This window comes from Adiantum capillus-veneris, chromosome 9 (genome assembly GCF_014529385.1).
Source record: "Adiantum capillus-veneris isolate H3 chromosome 9, ASM1452938v2, whole genome shotgun sequence".
NCBI classification, from domain to species: Eukaryota; Viridiplantae; Streptophyta; class Polypodiopsida; order Polypodiales; family Pteridaceae; genus Adiantum; species Adiantum capillus-veneris.
The window spans coordinates 134,110,404-134,127,141 of record NC_140939.1 but is presented as its reverse complement, the minus strand read 5'-3'; the positions used below and the strand labels follow the sequence as shown (position 1 = coordinate 134,127,141).

The window sequence follows — 16,738 nt, the reverse complement described above, 5'->3', positions numbered from 1 at the left end:
TTGAACCATGGTGCCCTTAGGATAACATCCTCATGTTGGAGAGAAGAGATGCAAAAGTCTTCTTTGTCGATGTAGCTTTGGACATGACGCCTCAACTTCCCAATCAAGGGAGTACGGAGGCTTGCTATCCCTTGAAAGCTCCATTGGCAATTACAATATCTCCCATCTCAAAAGCTTGAATGCCCAACTTAGTGTCCAACTCCATTGATATAAGGTTGTGAGTAGAGTTAGGGTCAAACAAGATGAAGGCATCATGCTCCCTTACTTTTTCCGAAGCATAGGAGAGGGATGAGCCTTTGCAATGAGTATCCTCTTTTGGAGCTTCAACCATGGAAGCTCTAAGAGTGTCATTGTGTATATTTCTTTTGGGGCAAGAATGATAACCATGTCCTTGCTCCCCACACTTAAAGCATTTATGGTCTTTACGAAAGGCCTCTAATTCTTCGGGAGAGAGCTTATTTTTACCTTTGTAAGCTCCTTTCTCCTTGGCCTTGTTGTTGTTGGTGTTGGTGTTTCCTTCGAAAGAGTTTCGAGCATTGCTCTTTCCTTTTAGCTTCATTTTGATCCTTGTTTTCCATGGGCTTGAAATTTCTTCTCGCCCCTTGTTGGAAATTGATCCTTGAAGCAACCATAGTGCGGTGGATGACTTCGGTGATAGTGCTAGGCCATTGTGAGTTGACATACTCGGCCATTTCTTCAAGTAATCCCACACAAAATTGTTGCTTTTGTTCGATGAAGTCTATCCTTTGAAGAATTGTAGCTTTGAGATGTAAATCCCAAAACATGTCTACATAATTGTGGATAGACTCGTTGAAGAGTAGCTTCAAACTTTGCCATTCGGTGAGCACTTTTTCCTTGGCATCGCTTGCAAGGAATTACTTCATTATGGAAACTTGTAGAGTTTTCCATGTCTTTGGGGCTTCTTTGTTTCCATGAAGGCTATCCCACCATTGACGAGCAAATTTCTGGTAGTGCATAGCTACATGGTGTAGCTTGGAGGACTCCGTGAAGCCCTCGTCTCCAAAGGCCCCATCAAATTGTTGGATGAAGGCCAATACTTTGTCGGTGGCACCAAACGTGTCATCACAGGTAAGAAAAGAGATACTCTTTCCTCTCTCTTTGAATTTCTTGAGCTTTTGGGACCTTCGCCATGCTGGGTAAGTTTTGCGATGTTCTATCCTCTTGTATTCTCTAGGAGACTAACTATTGCTTTCGTCGGAAGAGGAGGAAGGTGAAGAAGAAGGAGAAGCTCTTTCTTGATTTTTTCTTCCTTTGTTTCCTCTCTTCCCTTTTGGAGTGACAAGGACAAGGACATATCTTCATATGAACTTAGGGGTTCATTACTTTATTGTTCTTTGGATTCCTCCTCTCGTAAGGGAGAGTCTTCTTTTGGGGGTCTCATCAAGAGGCCCCCTAAGCTCTCTCTCCTCTTGGAGAGGAAGGGAAATCCCATAAGCACGAAGTTGTTGAGTAACTTTGGCTTGTAAAGTAGGGTTGCCCATAGCTTGATGCAACCTAGTAACAAGCTAATTGATAAACATGGGGGCATTATCATTAGCACCTTCATGTGAAAAATCAAAGTTATCAATGTTCATTATACTCTCTTGGTTATTATCAACCATGCTAATTAAACTTATGTATAGAATTACTTTGTGCTTTGGTACCCTCAAAAACCTTAGTCGCTACTCTTCTTTATCTTTGGAAATTACTTCTCAAGCAGCCACACCCGTGGTTTAGAGATTGTTGATTGCAAAGACTAGTGGAGTGGGTCTAACATTGCTCGGTTGATTATAGTTCCTCCTGAGCTTGCTAGTAGCTCAACAATGGTTAAGCCAAAGGCAAGTCCCGAGAGACTCCATTATTAAGACTACATTTCCCAATGGTGTACCTCGAACTATCAACCAAGATAATAGATCCCTGTCCCACTTACCCTATTGCAATGAACAGGTCCAACCTTTCATGGACAACTTAAGGACCTCCCTTCTTAAGCAAGAAAAGAGAAACCAATAGCTCTGATACCAATGTAATGGAAATGGCCTATGAATTTGGAGAATAGCGGAATTAAGAGAATTAAAGTGAGCATTTTCATGAGACTACTTTAAGAACATAGAGGGTAAACTTAATTAGCGGTAGCAACATAACCATTATACTTAATTAACTTGGCATGAACGATAATTTTTCAAGAGAGAGTATTAGAGAACATGAAAACAGTTGAGGACCGGATTTACTTGGAGCCGGTCCCCTCTCCAAAAGGCTTTTGTATTATAGATTCTCCCATCAAGAGGGACTTAATACAACACAATCTTTGTGTTCCTTGTGACATTGGTGATGCTATGAAGATGGAAAGCTTCATGCATCACGATCATAACATAAACTTTGTAAAAGCGTTAACCATCCTTGGCCTCAGTCTCAAGGCCACAAACACCTTCGAAGGTGGAGAGAGCTAGCGGGGAATGAGGGTAGGGAAGAGGAAGAAGAATCATTCATAGGAGAAAGAAATAGTTCCTCACTTATCATCACCCTTCTTTCTTAGCATAGCATAGTAATGAAGATAAAGAAGATGACAAGTTTAAGCATTGAAGCATGGCTCTTGGTTGGATTTGCATTTCATAGGCAAGATTTTTGGTGTAGGCTCTCAACTTCTAAACAAGCTTGGAGAAGGAGATGGAGCTCTTGCACTTTGCACTTCACACAATGAGAGTGTGTGTGGGAGAGTATACCCCTTCTCATGCTTGGTCCACCCCTCTCCCTCTCTCTCTCTCTCTCTCTCTCTCTCTCTCTCTTTTGTATTATTTAATTATATCATTTGGACATGTGTCCTCTTTTTCCTCTTTGAGAGAAAGAACTTAATCTTTTATTTTTATGCATCTAAATTCTTATTGGACCCCTTTAAAGCCTATCCAATAGGATTCAAGTACATCATGAGGGCCACATGGGGAGGATCTTGACATGTGTCTTGCTTCTTAAGATTTTGAATTGAACACTTCAAGCACCTAGTCATTTAAGCATGGAAACCGTTTATGCCTCTTAAGAGTTTATGTTTGAATTGAACACTTCAAGAACCTTAGTCATTTAAGCATGGGAAGCACCTCAAGCTTGGGAAAGGTTCCCACAAACACTTTAGTTAGCAAGCACGAAAAACACCTCATGCTTCAGTACGATTCCCACCTCAAGGTCAGCCTTAGCTTGCCTAAGGTCAAATGAATTTTTAACACTAACCTTTGGAGGTCTTTAATGAAGCTAACCCTAAGGTCTTTCAAGCTCCATTAAATGCACGTTGCTCTTTGATAGACTACCTCCTTTTGGACCCCTATTAAGATGTAATCATCTCTCTTCTTGGTCCCTTGGCTGAGGTAAATCTAGAAGCACTTATTGCACATTGCTCTTTGGTAGACTGTCTCCTTTTGGACCCATATTGAGATGCAACCATTTCTCCTTTTGGTCCCCTGTTGAGATAGGTTTAGAAGCACATATCTATATCCCGACTCTTGTTCCCCTTTTATCTTCCCATATTAAATGATCAGTTTAATATGAGAAAATCATTTGGTAAAGCTAGATATTATATTTTATGACACTCATTGACTTTGGTCATGTGTTAAGATAGACCCATAAGCACATGTCTATATTTTAACTCTTGTTCATGTTTATTCTCCCACATTAAATGATCAGTTTAATATGAGAAAATCATTTGGGTTAGTTAGATATTAGATTTTTTTGACATTTTTTGTTCCCATATTCTTTCTATTAGCTTCACCCAAGTCTACCTTGACTTTCTGTACCTCTTTTTCAGGATGCTCCTCGGATCCTTTTGTTGGTTTCTCAGCTCTTGCCTCCTTAGCACTCTTCTTACCAGATTCAAAAGCTGGGATTTCCACTTCCAAAGCTTTTGAAGCTATCGAGTAAAGCCTTTGAATGGTTTTGGCTTCTAAGCATTCTGGCCTCTTTGGATTCCTCCACTCCAGATCCTGAGTGATTTGAGCTGTCAACTCCCTTTGCTCTTGCCACTCATCCACTTCTTTGGCCTTTCCCTTAGCCTTCCAAATGGCCCTTTGTTTTTCCTACTTATGAGCCTCTTTGCTTTGCTTTATTTGATAATGTTTGGCACATATGGTAATTCTTTGATGACAACGCTTGTGCTCCTAGTGATCATGCACATTGGAATTAGCTTTGCCATCTTCCCCTCGGCTACTTCAGTTTTCAATTTTTCTAGACATTGCACTGCAAAATGATAATACTTTCCACCAATGTAGCAACTAAAATTACATATAGTAAAGTCAGCTCTACCACTACCCCGACGAGAAGAACTTTGATAACATCATCTTCCAACCAAATTGCCGGTACTGGCTCAATTTTCAATGTTCTCAGGTAGCTTCTCCTATTTGATTGGTTCCAAATCTGTCAAAGCTATCATGGAAACATCTTTCCTTTCTTCAAATGATGTATTTTGACTTTAAAATTATTCCACTCGTGCCTCTCCCCCTAATTGGACCCGGTAAATTTATCCGCTTATTGTTGTCGTTGTTCCTCCGCTCTTCATTGATCTAGAAGAACTATATTCGAGTTTATTTCAGCTATGGAAAAGATATTCATTGATGCCAACATTCGTTCTATTTTCTTGGTTCCATACTTTTTACATAACTCTTTTGGGCGCATCGCTCTTCTCGAGCTTCTGGTATTACTAGTTTTAATCTAGATTCTTCTATTCGGTCCTTGTATAATCAATCTTTGGCCCACACAATCCTGCACTTCTTAGCCATGGCCTTCCTAAGAGCATACTGCATGCACCTTGGACATCCAAAACCAAAAAATTGGTGTTAAACTTTTTGACATGACTCTAATATGGAGGTTCACGATCAGAATACTAGTTTGGACAATCCTTTGGTCTGTCATTGTAATTTTGAAAGGGGAAGGCTTCATCTCTTGAATCCCTAGTTTCTAAGTTCGAGATTGGTTCATGTCAAGAGCTATAGCTCACCACCCTAATCACCAAAATGGAATGAGTTGGTCACTCGAGAGCTATTCTAGAGTTAGAGATTTAGAGTCAGATGCCACATTTCAAATCAAACCAGATGAAGAGAATTAGACTTTAAAAGACCAGATGTTTGAGAATTCAAATAGACAACTAAACTAGAATGAAAGATGACATAGACTGAGATAATTGAAAATGTAAATTCAAATTCATAAACTGGTTCAGGAGTATAAGGTTTAGAAATACAACTGGTACGGCATTCAATGCTCACAAGCTCTACAAGACGCGTAGTGGCTAGAGTTCTAAAAATAAACAAGAGTTACCCTCCTCAAAATGGGAGGAATGGGTTCTATTTACAAGTGTCTGCGCTTACTGGCCACACAATCACATGTCGGGTAACTATGCTAGGTAACTCGTCTAGATAAACCTCCCTGCAAGGCATTCCTAGAATCTGGTTCCCACCTTCTACATGGTCATTTTATGCATTGCACATGAAGGCACATTTAGCCCCTACTTTGTAGAGTTGAGCCCTCTTTCTAGGAATGCTTGGGGGACTATTTCTAGTCTCATTTGGAGATGCACTACACTCATTGTACTAAACATGAGATGCTTAGCTCAAGGCTATAAAGAGATCCCTCTTGTACTCACAATAGCCATAGGTCTTCCAACTAGCAGTCGAGGGAATCTATGCTCAATGAGAGAGAAGGGGCTAGTGATATTTAGTGGCAAATGAATATTGGGCTAGTGCAAGCATAGACACGCGAGAGGGGAGACATCCAGAGCAAGTTCACAAAAGGTGAGGCACTTGCAATATATATCCACTTCAATGACATACATTGTGAACAATCAAATCAAGTTTAAAGTGAAACAAAGTGAATAGCATGGCATTGTTATCATTGTCGGGGACACTCACGCTCTATGTCAGCTCTTGCCAGTGCTTATAATACGTTCTGCGTGTGTTCTCTCTTGGCCCGATCTCGCCTTGGTTCGTGTTATGGGTAGGTGCACCATCCCGAAGGTGCTCTCTTTCACGGGCATACAATAAAGTTACATCCATTCTCGTGAGGGTTGAGGGGGTCAAAGGGGTGTGTGTTTGGTGTGTGGTATAGGGTACGAAGAATGTGAGTAAAATGTGACTTTTGGTTTTGATTTATAAAAGGGCCAAGGGTGCTCTTGAAAAGGGTAGATGCTTTTATAAGGTGCAAAAGGAAGAAGGGGTGACGTGGAGGAGGAATCTCAAAAAGAAAATGTCTAGGCCTAGGCTAGTGCGGTGTGAAGGGCGGATAAGAACGTCCCCTTGGTCGTCGTCCTCTTCTTCTCCTTCTCCTTCTCCTTCTTACCTTCGTCTCCGCACAGCACAGATCGCCATAGCCACCCACTCTTTCCCACATAATTCTTCTCTCTTCCCCAAGCGCCGCTTCCCATCAGCGTTCGCCTCTCGCCCTTGCCATGGCTCAAGAGGGCTGGAAGTTGGGGCAGGAGGAGGCCCCCTGCACCTCTCCTGCGGCTGCTCCCTCTCTCTGCTCGAACAACTGCGGCTTCTTCGGCTCTGCGGCAACCATGAACCTTTGCTCCTCATGCTACAAAACCCTTGTCCTTCTCAAGCCCAAATCGCCCTCGGCACAGATCCCGCCTGCTCCGGAGCCGGAGGCCCCCAAAATCGAACCCAGTCTGCCATCCTCTTCATTCTCTTCCCCTCCCCCCCTGCCGCTTTCCTCATCTCCTTCTTCGTCATCATCAGCAATTGTGGCTGAGGCCATCACTTCAGGGGATGATACCCTCCTTTGCTGCGAGAAAGTGCAGCCTCCCCGATGCTTTGCATGCCAGAAGAAGGTGGGATTGAGGGGCTTCAAGTGTAGATGCGGTGATGTCTTTTGTGCTCTCCATCGCTACTCAGACAAGCATGGCTGCTCTTTCGACTACAAGGCGGCTGGCCGTGTGTCCATTGCCAAGTCGAATCCAGTGGTGAAAGCTGATAAGCTTCAAAGGATTTGAACAGAGGAAGCGTGCAAGATTAAGAAGAAGAAGAAAAAGAAGTCTCCTAGGTACACTCATTTACAATCAAGTGCTAAGAATTCTCTAATAGTCTTACGATCATCGTGTTGGCGCAAGTATGCGTCCTCTCTCCCTGTGTGTGTTTGTGTCTCTATTGCTAGATCATGGCCTTCTATATTGCACCCTCCCCATGTATGTTGTCACTTTCTAGAGCAAATTGAATGTTTTTATGACTCATAAAAGCCTGAAAGGCATCTCTTAAGCAAGAGAAAGCCTTTCAATCTTTTCCCTCCTTTTCATTGTAAAGCATGTGACAATGGGTTCAGAGGCTCCTGAGGCAAGCTATCATATGCTACCACATATGCGCGGTTTTGAGCTTGTGGAAGGTCACTGGAAATTTGTACCCTCTTAACTCATGTGAGAATATGGTGAAAAGCCGGATGTTTATAAGGCGCCTTGTATAACGGTTCTCTTGTTGACAAGATATGGAAATTAAGAGTAGTCAATTGATATTCTGACATAAGCTGACAATCAAACTGAATGTGCTCAATTTCATGCCATTTGGCTAAGCAGTTGGTGTTATTGTCTGGCAATTAATTGGATCATTCAAATCGACAAACTTTTTATGATTTTGTGATGAATTGTGAATCCCTCTTCATGTTTATTTCATTCAAGCATTAGTTTATTTGATTCAAGTTGGTGTCTAGCAAGCCGCCACTGCTCGATTAGGGCTATCAAGGTGAATTCGGATTCAAGCTCCATCTGGTAAGGAAGGTCAACGTGCTATTGGGCCCTATCAATATGCCCAGAATCCGAAGAGATCTGATCACTGGAAACCTTTTTATTTATGGAGAACTTGGGTAATGACAGATTTGGCCACATATTGATTGGTCATCACTGTTGGGGGCCCGAATGTCTCCTGCAATTGTTACAGGGTTGCCTAGTTCTCCTTCTTTGAATGAGCGTCTTCTGAGTGTGAAGAATTATTGAGCCCAAGTGCTCTGCATGGTTCGGGTTTCATCAAATTTGGTATTGAGAGTGGAGTCTTGAGAACCCATTTGAAAAAGATAGATGTGTGCACGATGTTGGCGAAAGATGAGATCAACCTGCACGGGCTTATTGATCAATATTAAGGGTACCACTACCTGTGTCGCAGAAGGTGATTTAGCTCTGCAACATGGGTTGCAAACACAGAACCATTACCCACTTCTATAAAAGTAAAGATAAGAGTTTTGTGACTGTTTCAGGAATGGTGCTCTTCTGTACCTACAGCTCGAGGAAAACCATTTGTTGTGACTGATCTTGGGTAAGCTTGCATGGCAGGCATGCTCAGTTTTCTGTGTACGACTTTCTCCCCCGCTCCCCCCACCCAACCTTGGGCGTGACCCAGCTCTAAGTAAGCTTCAACAGGCCAACACTGCTTGCAAAACCTACCTAGTATTGGTGGTGATGTATGTATGTTGGGCCTATTCGTTTTGAAAGTGAAGGAATCTGACCTTTCAACACTCTTAAAGTTGCATCGCTTGGCTTGAGGTTCATTCATTGGCTTGCAAGACTTTATGCCACAGTGCCACTTGGGCTCTTGATCCTTTGACATGGAAAGTTAGGCATCTTTGAAGTTGTCATTTCACCGACTATGAGAAAATATGTATGCCATTCGAAGATTCTAGAGGACCAGTCATAAAGAGGCTAATGTGATAAATTGCCAAGTTTTTGGCCCACCCTTTCCTCACCTCCATTTGCCACGGGGTGTAACGAGTTCTGTTCCAACATACTTCAAAGGATGGCGCATCCTGAATTCGAGTTGTCGGGATTTGTCGGAGCGACATTAATCTTGGAGGTGTGCTAAGCCGTGGACATCCGTCCCATGTGCGTCTGAAACCCCCACCGTTGGGTTGGATATAAACTAATCTCCGAATAAACCCTACTCTCTTTGTAAAAACTAATCTCGAGATCTTCAGATTAGTTTTATATCTTGAGAGATCGACTATTAGGATTAAGCATCGAGGCTCCTCTTGCATAGGGACCATTGATCCCATGCGAATGACCCCATGGCAAATAAAGTTAAGGCTGCCCTTTGGGCAAGGCCCTAGTGTTGCTTAGCTTAATTAAGGCTTATGTCACACATGGCATGATTCATGCTTTCAATTAATGGTAACCTGAGTACAACCGTTTTCCTACATATTTAAGATAGCAAAGCAACATTAGTCTCTTTGTACCTGGTTTGCTGGCTTCCATGTAAAAAGCTTGGTTTATGGTCTATTATGTGATGTTTGGGGACTCTTAAAATGCTCTCAGTTTGTTGTGAGGAGAGCTTTTTTTTTTGGTTTACAGCATATCACTCACTATGTGATTTTTGAATTTTGGAAAGTAAGAGGTGGGACTTGATTCTTGAAACAGCTTTTAACTTTTTGACCGGCCAAACGTCTTAGAGTTGGTATGGGTGAAGGTTGTTCAATTCTAATTGTTAGACATGTGTCTTTCAAGAGAGCCTTACAAGTCTTGAAAAGAAAAAAATTATGTCCTTTCAAATGTTATCTTCTAATGGTGCATTTGTTTTATTGGCATGATGAAAAAACCTTCAGAGAACAAAGGATTGATTAAAGACGGGAGTTCTTGATTCCATGATGTGAACTATTGATTTTTTTTGGTTTTCTACAAGAAGCCTTAGAGATGTGTTGGGTTAGGCATATTTTCAATGTTTTTTTAGATGATTGAGATTTATCTTAAATGCTATTTTGATTTTAAAGTATTAAATGGATATTTTTATTTCACCTTTCATTTCACTTTCGTAGATGGCTTATCTTGCATTCTATTCTTTTAGAATGATAAAGTGAAGCTTCACCTTGCAAAATTCTAGTAAGTTGTATACATACACACACACATATATAATATATGTTAATGAGTTTTTTTTTAATATATGTAAAGTTATTTATTTTTTAACCTATTTATATATATACATACATAAATAAATAAATAAATAAAAAATATATGAACAAACCATGGTAAAGAGAAGAAAAATCGGTGCAATGATGTTAAAATTCAGTTAAAAAATCTTACAAATTTCAAACAAAATTCTAGTATTTTTGGTTTGCTTCTTTGTGAGGAGGACACGATTGCTTAATAAAAGAGACATTTTCGAACAATGTTTCACCTTATATAATTCTAGTTAAACTCAACCTAATGATTTTATCACTTTCTTATTGTTTTAAAAAACCATTGTGATCTTTTCACTTGTTTTTCAATATTTTGATTTGCAAAGAATCTTTTCATTTATGGACATCACGAAGATTCATTTTATTAAATTGTTTTATTATTTTTAACTTGAGTTTGGTACCAAAACAAGACTCTTAAGTGTTGTTCTTTTTTTCAAATTTAGATTAAATGTTGCCTATTTGCATCATGGAGTGTATTTAAGAAAATCCTGCATCATGGAGTGTATTTAAGAAAACCCTCTTGATATGCTTAAATATGTTAGGTACAGGGTTTTTATAAAAATATAACTTTACATTTTAGAAGTTATTATCATGATCAAGAACTATACTCATCAAGTGGATCTTCGTAAGACTGCGATTGATTCTTTGAAAACATTGACTTTATAAGATCAAGAAAAAATGAAGAGACCTTGTAGAAAATTATAAATGATTTTTTTACAATTGTACTATAAATAACTACAAATTTCATGTGCAAAAAAAATTACTTGAGAGTATTTAAAATAATGGAGAGTTCTATGTGTTTGATATGGTCAGTTCAAGCATATCGTCTTATACAAAGAAAAATATGTTTTTGATGTATTTGTGAGTTTTAGAACATGATACATTTCTTACCCTCTCCATTAAGGACTCAAGGTGGCAAGTGTAGGTGCCCAAAACGACTTTTTTAGGGAAACCCATTAATTAGTTTAGGGGGGGGAAGAAAGGAAAAGGGAAGGGTGGGGAAAAAAAGGGAAAGGAGAAGAGGGGGGGGGGGCTAGGGGTAGGGGGGGGTGGGGGAGTTATTGTTTTTTTTTTTAATGCTTAAAGGGACCCCAGAGGACAGCGCAGACATATAGCCTAGTGGTTAAGGTTGAGCTTCATACTCTGTATGTGATGAGGTCAAATCCTACCCATTAGGATTGGTTTTAAATCGTGAGCTGCATGGAGATGGTAAAGCATCTTGGAAGATTCTATGTAATGAAAACTGAAAGTAGAGCCAGTAGTAGGTAAGCGACAATTTCAAATATTCAAACTTGTACACGAGAAAACTTTGATATTTTAATTCTTAAGACATAAGCACTCAAAACCTTCAATAAGTTCAAACTTTCCACTTAGATCAACTAAATGTATCAAAGTACATGGTACAAACACAATTGGGACACCTAAAAACTTGGTTTCAATGTTATTATAGAGGACTCAAGATTTTTAAGAGTTTTTGCACAATAAAAAATTCAAGATAAGAGTTCCAGCCACTACGATTTAACTGAGTTAGGGAGCCGAAAAAATATGGTTTCAACACATGAAGTCATTTGTAGTTGTCAAAAGGACCTTTGGAAGGCCAAAATATGCTTTTAAATTATATCCATAACTTGCAAGTGACTTAAAAACTAGTTCTTGAACTACATTTCATTGGTTTGTAACATTAAGTAGTAACACTTGGCATTTACAACCATAAAAAAGGCCATCTCTACAAAAAGATATAAGAATTTTATGATTTTTTTTGGGTAAAACACCTTAAAACTTTACTGAAATTTACGACTTAAAACTTACTATAATTCTCACTTGTACTGTGACATGGAGAAAAATTTCAATGTTTTTTTTCCTCATGACCAACCTATGGTATCTAAGCAAGGTGTAAAAAACTCCTTTTTAGCTTGACAAATAAATTGCCAAAACTTGATAGAAAAATATGACATTTTAATGTCTCAAGACACTTTAGTGTCCAATTATAGTACTTAGTCCTTATTAAATATATCTTTTTTATTAGGATATTAAATAAATTTTAATTTAATTTTTTAATTTTATTTTTCTTCATTTTATTTTGTTTTCAAATGATAATGTGCAATGTGCACCTTTGACTTATTATGTAAGTAGGAGCTTACCTAATGTATAAACCATTTGTGATTATGTGTGTATAATGGATAATATAATGTGTGCTTTTATTTTATTTATTTTTTATTTTAGTTTTTTCTCAAATGATTGAAATGTAAAATGTGCACCTTTCGCCTTATTGGTTAAGTGGGCTTTTCTTGACATATAAACCATTTGTGATTATGTATGTAAATGAATATTACTATTTTGGGAAGATTACAAAAATATCCCTGTAATTTATGAAAATTCCCAAAATACCCTTGTATCTATTTTTGTTGGATTGCTCAAGATTTTCTAAGCTTTATTCCTTTTTGACAATTGAGATCCGTTTTTGAGTGTTTATCACATAATTTATCACAAATTACCTAGCGAAAAAGGCAATTATGTCTAAAAATAATGAAGCAATTCATCTCCAATACCTATATAACCAACTCAAATTCTACTTTTAGCATCTTGTATCGATTAGACAATTAGTCATGTTATGAAAAGCTAGAACTTTTTATTTTTGGAAATGTTTAGTCTCACAACCAAGGGTATTTTGGGAATTTTGGAAAATGTGAAGAGCATTTTGGGAATTTATGACAAAATATTGGGGGTACTTTGAGAATTTTTGAAATTTGAGGGGTATTTTGGTAATTTTCCCTTTGATTTTATACACAAAAAAATTCCATGTGATTATCGGCACTCATTTCAACTTACTCTCCATAAATCTCAATCGCCCCCACCCCCCCCAACAACACTATCTAACACGGGTCCTTAATGACCCCAGGGCAGTGGGGTCAAGGGTTGCGAGCTCAGTGCGGGAATCTCGAGGAGGAGGGACGGTTCTAGAAAAAGTCTGCGCATTGACCCATGACCCCTTGGATCAGAGACTCAAACCCAGGACCTTGCGTTTGGTAGCCCAACGCTCTAACTACGTATCCACGTGGATTGTTTGTCCCCAAGGCGAAATCGCTCTTTGATAAAGCGAACTCGGATAGGGACAAAAGTAAACACTTCAGCACCGCAGATCCCACCGCTTGTAATTTCTCATCTCCACATTGTCAACGTCGGGAGTCGGAGGGCTACATATCTTAACCCTCCATCCACTCCACTTTCCTGAGGGAATTCATGCTTGGAATTGTTGGATGCATGACAGATCAACATGTGGAATGTCAGGAGCCACACATAGTCTGCACGCCAATCCGTTGCCTCTAACTCAACATGAAGAAGCGGGGATGCATTGAATTTTGACGTATCACCTACCTGGGCTAAACTTTCTTAGCCGATAGCCCCCCCCCCCCCCCCCCCCCCCCCCCCCCCCCCCCCCCCCCCCCCCCCCCCCCCCCCCCCGACCCTCATCACTAACTATATCACACGGGCATGCTCAAATGGGATCAATGGTAGAGAGGGACAATGTGGGGTGCACCAATCGTGGACCATTAGATTCGACAATTTTCTCGAATTTACTAGTCTGTCCGAATTTACAAGCTTGCCCTGAATTTACTAATCGGTCCACATTTACAATATGACATACTTGAATTCCCTATATTTCAACTAATGCATGCGGGCATAGTGGTTAGTGCACATGGCTTGCAGTGGGGAGGTCGCGAGTTCAAGACATGGGGTGCGGACTGCCCGAATTTACAAGCCTACCCGAATTTACTTTTCTCTCCGAATTTACCAAATGTCCCGAATTTACAAATGTGTATCTGACCGTCCGAATCACCTCAGCCGTAGATCCCATTTGAAACTGTCCGTGCAAGATAGTGTGGAGGCCCCCCGACAATTGATGGTTGGGAATGGTGCTCCCGCATTGCTTCTCACCATGCAATCGCCCACATTATGTGGAATGGTCACGAATGGTCACATGACCATTCCCTACACCTTCATGCTTGAATTCTTATGTTTGTGTCCTTCATTCCTAAATTCCAATTCCCATGATGCACATATTGCCTTGTGCCTAGCCTATATGTCTCGTTCCTTGCTCGCAAGCCATTGCCCCCCTCCCCCTCCTCTCAATGAATCCAAAAAATGGTTGCTACATAGGATCTAGTTAACAAAAGAAATGGTGTATTGCTAAAAGGAAGGACTTGGACGAGTGGAATAGGGAAACTAGCGTCGTACCGATTGAAATGTCCTAACGAGAACATGGATAGTGGATTGCCTCTTGCTGGGCAGGTAGCTTATCGGTGTATTACGAGATTCCTCAAGGCTTAATATGAGCTTGAGGCTGTTTTGTACTTTTTGTTTTTGGGCAAAACTCACTAAGTGTGAGCATTCTAGAGAGAAAATCCTACTCAAATCGAGCCAAGTCATCAAACCACATCAACAAGCACCACACCACCACCAAAGAGTCCATCATCGAGCTTCTTACAAGGAAGCTAAGTATGTCCCTCTAATATTTTTTTCATTTCTTTTTGTAGGAATCTAGCAAGATACTTTACAAAGCAAACGGAAATGGGGTTGAAGTTTGGAAAAAAAGCCTTGCCAGGTGGACAGGTGTCCTCAACTTTGGATTGGGTGTCAGTACTAATAATGAGATTCTCTTGTCGGTCTCAAGTGAAAAAGCAGGGAGATGTAACGTGGAGAGAGAGAGAGAGAGAGAGAGAGAGAGAGAGCGAGAATGCCAAGTGCACACGAAGGCAAACGGAAAGATTTTTTTTTTTGTTGTGTACTTGACAGGAGGCGTGCGTCCCTGTTGGATTGCGGATTCCATCCCGCTCGTCATTCCTGGCACTTCAAAGGCCTCCATGGCTAGCTTGTGTTCACGTCGCCCTGCTGCTCACTATCATCCATGACCTTGGAGCTCATTGGTAGGCGACACATTAGGTGTGTGGGATAGGGATGGCATAAGAGGGAGGATGATGCTTGGCATGAGAGGGAGGACGATGCTCACAATGTAGATGGTGAGGTTGCGGGCAAGCGATCGGTATGGCGTGCGATGCAGGCAAGGCTGCATGATTAGGGAAGAGAAAAAGGGACAGAACTTTGTGAAGCCAACCATGGCAGTGAACGGGGCGAGGGGGGGTAGGTCTATGCTCAGTGGTTTATGCTGGATTGCCCTAAAGCGATCGCCAAGGAGCGATGGCGCACTACTTTTCTCGAACTTCTCAGACAGGATGCATGGAGCGCAGAGGGATTATGGTAAGCCTGCGAGAAGAGAGGCGCAGACAAGGTGATGGTGGGGCGGGGGGGGGGCTTGATGGAGACAGTTGATGTTCTTTTTCTTTTGAATTCAAAGACGCGATGCGAATCTTGCGACTTAATTAATTAACGGAGTGCAAAAGGACCCAATATGTCCCTATACTAACGAAAGCTGATAAACCTGTCTATATCTATACTATCTATACTATATATAACGAAGCTTAAAATTTTCAAGGATGGAGAGAGGCTCCACGTGTAACTTAATGGTTCATTTCAAAGAAAATCTTACAAAACATCTATACTTCTATACTATATATAATTGAACTTAAAATTTTCAAAGCAGAAGAGAGCATCCATGTGTCGCTCTCTCCTTCATTTCAAGAACCTTAAGAAACATTTTGTTTGAAATGTAAAAATGCAAGATAAGTCAAAAGTCATTTGGTTTGGTTTGAAATGTAACAAGTGATAAAATCACGAGGCCTGCCAATAGGTGGGCATAGTAAGATTTGAGCAATATAGAAGTGAGTGACACGAGTAAGGTTACCTATGGAGAAAAAGATTTAAACCTACTTAGGGAAAATCCAATATCAAATGCACTACTACTTGCGCCTTGCCTTCCTCTACATATGCGAGAGGAAGAGATCCCTCAGTTGGTGCAGTCAGAAAGCACCCGTTTAGAGCAAGGTTTCAATCGTCTAATGTGTGATTTGCATCTGTAGCCTTCATGGAAGATGCAGATCATAAACTGGATCACCATTGTCAAGGAGAGTTAATATTCATAGCTTGGAATTACCCCACAACCTCCAACCAAAAAGGTGCATCACCACAAAAATTTGCCAAGAAACTGTGCACCTCATTGCAGCCTGGTAACCGTCTCCTCCCCCACAATAGCAACAACTTGATGCCTCCCATTGGCATCTACATAGAGTTTCCGCAACTCGAGGTGAGTTTTTGAACATTGAGAGGCTAAATCTTCATATACCACCATCCCATGAATTCCACCGCCCTTCAAGATGTGCTACTACACGAAGTGAGCCAAGAGTGTCGTGGCATATATGATGCTAAAGAAGGTGAAATTGGGACACAATAGCGGCAGTGAGACTAGAATGGGGCACGTAGGCTGTTGAAGGAGAGATCCAAGTGCTGCAATGCATTGGAGTTGGCGAAGTTCGCTAGGGTCACTGGAATCATCCCTTGTACTGCATTGTAGCTCATGTTAAGGTACATGAACATCATGGAGAGGTAATTACTGCTACTGCCGCACTGACTGTTGAGTGTCTCTGGCATTATTGTCGGACAGATTGAAGTGTTGCAGAGAGTGGAAGGAGAACATTTGTGGTGTAGCAGTTGACAGTGTGCTTGTGAGAGAGTTGTGGGAGTCGGAGGGAAGGGCTGCAGGCGGGCAGTGAGCAAGAGAGCTGCATGTCCTCCAGCCAAAGGTTCTACAAGGATTCGGCACTATTGTTGTTGATCATGAAAAGAGTTGAGAGATAATTCTCAGAACTGTTAACGACCATTTCATTGGTGTAGTTGCAATTGAGAAGCGATTGAGGACTGGGGAATGACAAATTGGAGAAAAAGG

At 40.7% G+C, this 16,738-nt stretch overlaps 1 protein-coding gene across 1 annotated transcript; it reads left to right on the top strand.

Moving 5' to 3' along the window:
* Positions 1-6,206: 6,206 nt before the first annotated feature.
* On the top strand, positions 6,207-7,487 carry LOC147451208 (zinc finger A20 and AN1 domain-containing stress-associated protein 6-like). Its single transcript, XM_086520171.1, has one exon. It carries the CDS (start codon positions 6,419-6,421, stop codon positions 6,962-6,964), a length of 546 nt encoding a protein of 181 aa, XP_086376297.1. The 5' UTR covers positions 6,207-6,418; the 3' UTR covers positions 6,965-7,487.
* The last annotated feature ends 9,251 nt before the right edge of the window (positions 7,488-16,738 follow it).

What these genes read in the sequence shown, in the direction of transcription:
- LOC147451208 (XM_086520171.1), top strand. Translation starts at nt 6,419, where the DNA reads ATGGCTCAAGAGGGCTGGAAGTTGGGGCAGGAGGAGGCCCCCTGCACC.